The sequence below is a fragment of the Chroicocephalus ridibundus genome, unplaced genomic scaffold, assembly GCF_963924245.1.
Source record: "Chroicocephalus ridibundus unplaced genomic scaffold, bChrRid1.1 SCAFFOLD_838, whole genome shotgun sequence".
Classification (NCBI taxonomy): domain Eukaryota; kingdom Metazoa; phylum Chordata; class Aves; order Charadriiformes; family Laridae; genus Chroicocephalus; species Chroicocephalus ridibundus.
In genome coordinates, this window is record NW_026961656.1 from 1 (window position 1) to 8589 (window position 8589).

Below are 8589 nucleotides of genomic sequence, written 5' to 3' on the forward strand. Positions count from 1 at the left end.
GTCCCCATCTCCAGGTACCTCCCGACCCCCCCCCGACCCCCCCATTCCCACCTCCAGGGACCCCCCGACCCCCCCCCAACCCCTCTGACCCCCCCATCCCCATCTCCAGGGACCCCCCCGACCCCCCCAACCCCTCTGACCCCCCCCATCCCCTTCTCCAGGTGCCCCCCCGACCCCCCAGCCTGACCCCCCCCCCCTTTCCCCCCCCCCCAGGTGCTGCGGCTGCTGAACCTGTCGCTGGCCCCGCGGCCGCCCCCCCGCGCCCCCCCGGCCCCCCCCGGTTTCCCGGCGCTGCGGGAGCTGAGCCTGGCGGGGGCCGGGGGGGGGGTGGGGGCCGCGCTGCTGCGGCGGCTGCTGGGGGGGTCCCCCCGCCTGCGGCACCTCGACCTGCGCGACTGCGCCCGCCTGCCCCCCCCCGCGCTGCCCCCCCTGCCCTGCCCCGGTGAGCGGGGGGCGTGGGGGCGGGCGGGGTTGGACTGGGACGGACTGGGAGGGACTGGGAGGGACTGGGAGGGGCTGGGATGGACTGGGTTGTACTGGGTTAGACTGGGTTAGAGTGGGACGGACTGGGAGGGACTGGGTTATACTGGGAGGGATTGGGTTAGACTGGGAGGGACTGCGAGGGGCTGGGTTGTACTGGGTTATACTGGGAGGGACTGGGTTAGACTGGGTTATACTGGGTTATACTGGGTTATACTGGGAGGGGCTGGGAGGGGCTGGGTTATACTGGGTTATACTGGGTTATACTAGGTTATACTGGCAGGGACTGCGTTAGACTGGGAGGGACTGGGTTATACTGGGTTAGACTGGGTTGTACTGGGTTATACTGGGAGAGACTGCGTTAAACTGGGAGGGACTGGGAGGGGCTGGGTTATACTGGGTTATGCTGGGAGGGACTGGGTTATACTGGGAGGGGCTGGGAGGGGCTGGGTTATACTGGGTTATACTGGGTTATGCTGGAGGGACTGGGTTATACTGGGAGGGGCTGGGAGGGGTTGGGTTATACTGGGTTAGACTGGGTTAGACTGGGTTATACTGGGAGAGCCTGGGTTATACTGGGTTATACTGGGTTATACTGGGAGGGGCTGGGTTGTACTGGGTTATACTGGGTTGTACTGGGTTAGACTGGGAGGGACTGAGTTATACTGGGAGGGGCTGGGTTATACTGGGTTAGACTAGGTTGTACTGGGTTAGACTGGGAGCGACTGGGTTAGACTGGGAGGGACTGGGTTGTACTGGGTTATACTGGGTTAGACTGGGTTATACTGGGTTATACTGGGAGAGCCTGGGTTATACTGGGTTATAGTGGGTTAGACTGGGAGGGACTGGGTTAGACTGGGAGGGACTGGGAGGGGCTGGGTTATACTGGGTTATAGTGGGTTATACTGGGAGGGGCTGGGTTATACTGGGTTATACTGGGTTATATTGGGAGGGGCTGGGTTATACTGGGAGGGGCTGGGTTATACTGGGTTGTACTGGGTTATACTGGGAGGGACTGGGTTAGACTGGGAGGGACTGGGAGGGGCTGGGTTATACTGGGTTATACTGGGTTATGCTGGGAGGGACTGGGTTATACTGGGAGGGACTGGGTTATACTGGGAGGGGCTGGGAGGGGCTGGGTTATACTGGGTTATACTGGGTTGTACTGGGAGGGGCTGGGAGGGGTTGGGTTATACTGGGTTATACTGGGTTATACTGGGAGGGACTGGGTTATACTGGGAGGGGTTGGGAGGGGCTGGGTTATACTGGGTTAGACTGGGTTAGATTGGGTTATACTGGGGTGGACTGGACTGGGTTATACTGGGATGGACTTGGATGGATTGGGGCGGATTGGGATGGACTGGGTTATACTGGGATGGACTGGGGTGGACTGGGTTATACGGGGATGGATTGGGACGGACTGAACTGGGTTACACTGGGATGGAGTGGGATGGGCTGGGATGGACTGGGTTATACTGGGATGGAGTGGGAGCGGATGGGAGGGGCTGGGTTATACTGGGATGGACTGGGATGGACTGGAGTGGGTCATACTGGGATGGACTGGGACGGACTGGGATGGACTGGGACAGACTGGGAAGCTGGGCTGAGCTGTACTGGGCTATACTGGGGCGTACTGGGGAATACTGGGGTGTACTGGGAGACTGTACTGGGTTGTACTGGGCTGTAGTGGGGTGTACTGGGCTCTACTGGACTATACTGGGGTGTACTGAGAAATACTGGGCTGTACTGGGAGGCTGTACTGGGCTGTACTGGGCTGTACTGGGACATACTGGGTTATACGGGGACATACTGGGATGGACTGGACTGCACTGGGGCGGACCGGAATGGATTGGGATGGACTGGGACAGACTGGGAAGCTGGACTGGGCTGTACTGAGCTATACTGGGGTGTACTGGGGAATACTGGGGTATACTGGGAGGTTGTACTGGGCTGTACTGGCTTGTATTGGGTTATACTGGGGTGTACTGGGAAATACTGGGCTGTACTGGGCTGTACTGGGTTGTACTGAGCTGTACTGGGCTATACTGGGGTGTACTGGGAAATACTGGGCTGTACTGGGGTGTACTGGGTTATACTGGGGCATACTGGAAAATACTGGGCTGTACTGGGAGGCTGTACTGGGAAATACTGGGTTGTACTGGGCTGTACTGGGTTGTACTGGGTTGTACTGGAAGGTTAGACTGGGCTGTACTGGGCTGTACTGGGCTTTGCTGGGGTGTACTGGGAAATACTGGGCTGTACTGGGGTGTACTGGGCTGTACTGGGTTGTACTGGGCTGTACTGGGAGGCTGTACTGGGTTGTACTGGGCTGTACTGGGGTGTACTGGGCTCTACGGGGCTATACTGGGGTGTACTGGGCTATGCTGGGCCGTACTGGGAGGCTAGACTGGGCTGTACTGGGCTCTACTGGGGCGTAGTGGGAAATACTGGGCCGTACTGGGCTGTACTGGGCAATACTGGGCTGTACTGGGAGGCTGTACTGGGGTGTACTGGGGTGTACTGGGGTCTACTGGGCTCTACTGGGGCGTACTGGGAAATACTGGGCTGTACTGGGAGGCTGTACTGGGCTGTACTGGGTTGTACGGGGTTGTACTGGGCTCTATTGGGCTCTACTGGGCTGTACTGGGAAATACTGGGCTGTACTGGGAGATTGTACTGGGCTGTACTGGGCTGTACTGAGCTGTACTGGACTATACTGGGGCGTACTGGGAAATACTGGGCTGTACTGGGAGGCTGTACTGGGTTGTACTGGGCTGTACTGGGCTATACTGGGCTATACTGGGCTATACTGGGGCGTAGTGGGAAATACTGGGCCGTACTGGGCTGTACTGGGCTGTACTGGGGTGTACTGGGGAATACTGGGGTATACTGGGAGATTGTACTGCGCTGTACTGGGTTGTATTGGGCTGTACTGGGCTGTACTGGCATGTACTGGGAAATACTGGGCTGTACTGGGAGGCTGTACTGGGCTCTACTGGGCTGTACTGGGGCGTACTGGGAAATACTGGGGTATACTGGCACATACTGGGTTCTATGGGGCCATACTGGGCCATACTGGGCCGTACTGGGCTGTGCCGCGCCATGCCGCGGTGGCCGTGCCGTGCCGTACCGCGCCGCGGTGGCCGTACCCTCCTTCTGTAGCCGCCCGCCGCGCCGCGGTGGCCACGCCACGAAGGGGCCGCGCCGTGGTGGCCGTACCCTCCTTCGGTAGCCACCCGCCGCGCTGCGGTGGCCACGCCACGAAGGGGCCCCGGCGCCTGCACCCGGCGCTGAGGTCCCCCCCCCCGCCCCCCCGGGGGGTTCCCGGCAGAGCTGGAGCAGCTGTACCTGGGGCTCCGGCGCGGGGGCGAGCAGGTGCCGGGGGGGCCGGCGGGGGCCGCGGCCGTGGCCTGGAAGTGGCGCCGCAGCCTGCGGGAGCTGGACTTGGCCGGTCGCGCCTTCGGCCAGCAGGACCTGGCCCGCGCCCTGGCCGCCTTCGGCCCCCGCTCCCCCCTGCGCTCCCTCGACCTGGCCGCCACCAAGGTCACCCCCGGCGCGCTCAGGTCAGCACCCGGCGCCGGGCGGCGGAGGGCGGGGGGGGAGGGGACGCGGCGGCGGGGGGGGGACACGGGGACGTGGTGGTTGGGGGGGGGGGTGGCCCCTCTGTCCCTTGTGGGGTTGGCCTGGCGTCCCCCCGTCCCTCGGGGGTTGACCTGGTGTCCCCTCATCTCGTGTGGGTTGACCTGGTGTCCCCCTGCCCCCATGGGTTGACCTGGTGTCCCTCTGCCCCACACGGGTTGACCTGGTGTCCCCTGTCCCCCATGGGTTGACCTGGTGTCCCTCTGCCCCACACGGGTTGACCTGGTGTCCCCTGTCCCTCATGGGTTGACCTGGTGTCCCCCCGTCCCTTGTGGGTTGATCTGGCACCCCGTGTCCCCCGTGGGTTGACCTGGCGTCCCCCTGCCCCACACGGGTTGACCTGGTGTCCCCCCATCCCTTGTGGGTTGACCTGGTGTCCCCCTGTCCCCCATGGGTTGACCTGGCGTCCCGTCCCCCGTGGGTTGACCTGGTGTCCCCCCAGTCCCTCGCGGGTTGACCTGGCATCCCCCCGGTTCCTCATGGGTTGACCTGGTGTCCCCCTGTCCCCCATGGGTTGACCTGGCGTCCCCCCATCCCTTGTGGGTTGACCTGGTGTCCCCCGTCCCTAGTGGGTGGACCTGGCGTCCCCCCATCCCTCATGGGTTGACCTGGCGTCCACCCGGTTCCTCGTGGGTTGACCTGGCATCCCGTTCCCCATGGGTTGTCTGGCGCCCCGTGTCCCCTGTGGGTTGACCTGGCGTCCCCCCGTCCCCCATGGGTTGACCTGGTGTCCCCTGTCCCTCATGGGTTGACCTGGCGTCCCCCCCGTCTCTTGTGGGTTGACCTGGCGTCCCGTCCCCTGTGGGTTGACCTGGTGTCCCCCCATCTCTCATGGGTTGACCTGGTGTCCCCCCCGTTCCCCCATGGGTTGACCTGGCGTCCCCCCGCCCCCCAGCGGCCTCCTGGCCTGCCCGGACCTGACCTACCTCAACCTCTCCTCCTGCCGCCACCTGCCCCGCGGCACCAAGAGGCCCCACCGGGGTCGCCAGGAGGTGCAGCGCTGCCTGCGGCTCTTGGCCGACCTGCCCCACGGCGCGCCCCCCGAGGGACGGGGCGAGGAGGGGCGCAAGGAGGAGTCGCTCGGTGAGGAGGAGCCCGACGAGGAGCTCGAGGAGGAGCCCCCCCAATGGGGAACCCCCCAATGAGCCCCCCAACGAGGAGCCCCCCAACAAGGAGCCACTCAATGAGGAGGCCAATGAGGACCCCCCCCAATGAGCCACTCAACGAGGAGCCCCCCCCCAACAAGGAGCTCCCCAACGGGGAACCCCCCCAGTGAGGAGCCCCCCAACGAGGAGCTCGAGGAGGAGCCTCCCCCAATGGGGAACCCCCCAACGAGCCCCCCAACAAGGAGCCCCCCAATGAGCCGCTCAGTGAGGAGCCCCCCCAACGAGGAGCCCCACAACGAGGTGCTCAATGAGGAGCCCCCCCAATGAGGAGCCCCCCAATGAGCCCCCCAACAAGGAGCCACTCAATGAGGAGGCCAATGAGGACCCCCCCATGAACCACTCAATGAGGAGCCCCCCAACAAGGAGCTCCCCAACGAGGACCCCCCCCAACGAGGAGCCCCCCAACGAGCTGCTCAATGAGGAGCCCCCCAACAAGGAGCCTCCCAATGAGCCCCCCCAACGAGGAGCCCCCCAATGAGCTGCTCAATGAGGAGCCCCCCAACAAGGAGCCTCCCAATGAGCCCCCCCAACGAGGAGCCCCCCAACGAGCTGCTCAATGAGGAGCCCCCCAACAAGGAGCCTCCCAATGAGCCCCCCCCAACGAGGAGCCCCCCAACGAGCTGCTCAATGAGGAGCCCCCCCAACGAGCCCCCCAACAAGGAGCCACTCAATGAGGAGCTCAACGAGGAGCCCCCCAATGAGCCCCCGAACAAGGACCCCCCCCAACGAGGAGCCCCCCAACGAGCTGCTCGGTGAGGAGCCCCCCACAATGAGCCCCCCAACAAGGAACCCCCCCCAATGAGCCCCCCAACGAGGAGCCCCCCAACGAGGAGCTCCCCAACGAGGACCCCCCCCAATGAGGAGCCCCCCCAACGAGCCACTCAACGAGGAGCCCCCCCAACGAGGACCCCCCCCAATGATGAGACCCCCAACAAGGAGCCCCACAACGAGCCCCTCAACGAACCCCCCAACGAGGAGCCCCCCAACGAGGAGCCCCACGGCAACGAGCCCCCAACGAGGAGGCCCCCAACGAGGAGCCCAATGGGGAGCCCCCCCACAACGAGCCCCCCAACCAGGAGCCCCCCCAGTGACTCTCCCAACCAGGAGCCCCCCATGATGATGACGCCCCCCCCCCCCGCCGTGAGGAACCCCCCAACGAGGACCCCCCCCAGTGACGTGCCCCCCAGTTTTGTATCTCCCCCCCACACACTTTGTGCCCCCCAGTTCTGTGGGGTGTCTCCCCACTGCTGGGTGCAGCGCAATAAAGGGCTCCGGACCCCAACGGTGGTGCCCCCCCAAAGCCGTGGTCCTCCGTGGGGCTGCCCCACAACCATGGTGGTGGTCCATGGGGCCGCCCCACACCAGCGGTGGTCCTCCATGGGTCTTCTCCCCACCAGTGGTGCCCCCCCAAAGTCGTGCCCCACCAACCAGCGGTGATCCTCCATGGGGCTGCCCCACACTGGTGGTGCTCCTCAGCCCCCTCCCGCCCCACCAGTGGTTCTCCCCATAGCCCTGCCCCACAGCGTCGGTGCCCCGTGACGGTGGTACCCCCCCCCCCCCCCCAGCTGGTGATGCTCCCCACCAGCAGGCGCTATGGGGCAGGATGGGCTCTATGGGGCAGGACGGGCGCTGTGGGGCAGGATGGGTGCTATAGGGCAGGATGGGCGCTGTGGGGCAGGACAGGCACTGTGGGGCAGAGCAGGTGCCATGGGGCAGGATGGTCGCTATGGGGCAGGATGGGTGTTACAGGGCAGGATGGGCGCTGTGGGGCAGGACGGGTGCTAAGGGGCAGGTTGGGCAGTATGGGGCAGGGTGGGTGCTATGGGGCAGGACGAGCACTATGGGGCAGGATGGGCTCTATAGGGCAGGTTGGGCACTATGGGGCAGGTTGGGTGCCATGGGTCAGGATGGGCGCTGTGGGGCAGAGGAGGTGCCGTGGGGCAGGACGGGCGCTATGGGGCAGAATGGACGCAGTGGGGCAGGATGGGCTCTATGGGGCAGGATGGGCCCTGTGGGGCAGGATGGGCTCTATGGGGCAGGGTGGGTGCTATGGGGCAGGACGGGCGCTATGGGGCAGGACGGGTGCTAAGGGGCAGGTTGGGCTTTATGGGGCAGGTTGGGCACTGTGGGTCAGGACGGGTGCTATGGGGCAGGACGAGCACTATGGGTCAGGATGGGTGCTATGGGGCAGGACGGGTGCTATGGGGCAGGATGGGTGCTATGGGGCAGGACGAGCACTATGGGGAAGGACAGGCTCTATGGGGCAGATTAGGTGCCATGGGTCAGGATGGGCGCTATGGGGCAGGATAGGTGCTGTGGGGCAGAGGAGGTGCCATGGGCCAGGACGGGCACTATGGGGCAGAGTGGACACTATGGGGCAGGATGGGCCCCGTGGGGCAGGACGGGCTCTATGGGGCAGGGTGGGGGCTATGGGGCAGGACGGGCTCTATGGGGCAGGTTGGGCGCTATGGGGCAGGGTGAGCGCTATGGGGCAGAGGGGAAGCCGTGGGTCCCCCGAGCTCCCCAACTCCGTCCCCCCCCTCGTCCTTGGCCCCATCCCATGGGGGGGGGGGGGTCTGATGGGCTCCCCTCCCCCCCCCACCTGCGGCCCGGGCCCCCCATGGGGGGGGGGAGGGGGGTGTCCCGTGTCCCGTGTCCCCCCCCCGGGGCCATTTGTCACCCGCTGGCAGCAGCCGCCCTCATTTGCATATTGATGGCCCCTAATGAGCCCCCCCCCCCGCTAATGAGCCCGGCCCGGCCCAGCTGCTGCCCGGCCCCGCCCCGCCCCGCTCATTAAGATGCTAATTAGCAATTAGCCCCGCCCACCCCGGGGGGTTTGGGGGGGGGCTGGCCCGGCGGGTGCCGAGGTTGCCCAGTGGGTGCTGAGGTTGCCCTGGTTGGTGCCGAGGTAGCCCGCTGCGTGCCAAGGTTGCCCAGGTGGGTGCTGAGGTTGCCCACCAGGTGGCGAGGTTGCCCAGTGGGTGCTGAGGTTGCCCAGTGGGTGCTGAGGTTGCCTTGTGGGTGCCGAGGTAGCCTGCTGCATGCCGAGGTTGCCCGCCAGGTGGCGAGGTTGCCCAGTGGGTGCTGAGGTAGCCCACTGGATGCCGAGGTTGCCCACCAGGTGGCGAGGTTGCCCAGTGGGTGTCGAGGTTGTCCCGTGGATGCTGAGGTTGCCCGGGCGGGTGCCGAGGTTGCCCACTGGGGGTTGAGGTTGCCCCATGGGCCGGGCCCTGACATTGGCCTCGTGTCTGCCGAGGTTGCCCACTGGGTGCTGAGGTTGCCCACCAGGTGGCAAGGTTGCTCA

At 65.2% G+C, this 8589-nt stretch overlaps 1 protein-coding gene across 1 annotated transcript; it reads left to right on the plus strand.

Annotated features, from left to right (window-relative positions):
• Positions 1-207: 207 nt before the first annotated feature.
• FBXL6 (F-box and leucine rich repeat protein 6) lies at positions 208-5649 on the plus strand (the record flags this gene model as incomplete). Its single annotated transcript, XM_063322088.1, has 3 exons — positions 208-442; positions 3812-4043; positions 5015-5649. Coding segments are annotated over 3 exons (717 nt in total), but the record flags the coding sequence as incomplete, so codon positions are not given.
• Between the last annotated feature and the right edge of the window lie 2940 nt (positions 5650-8589).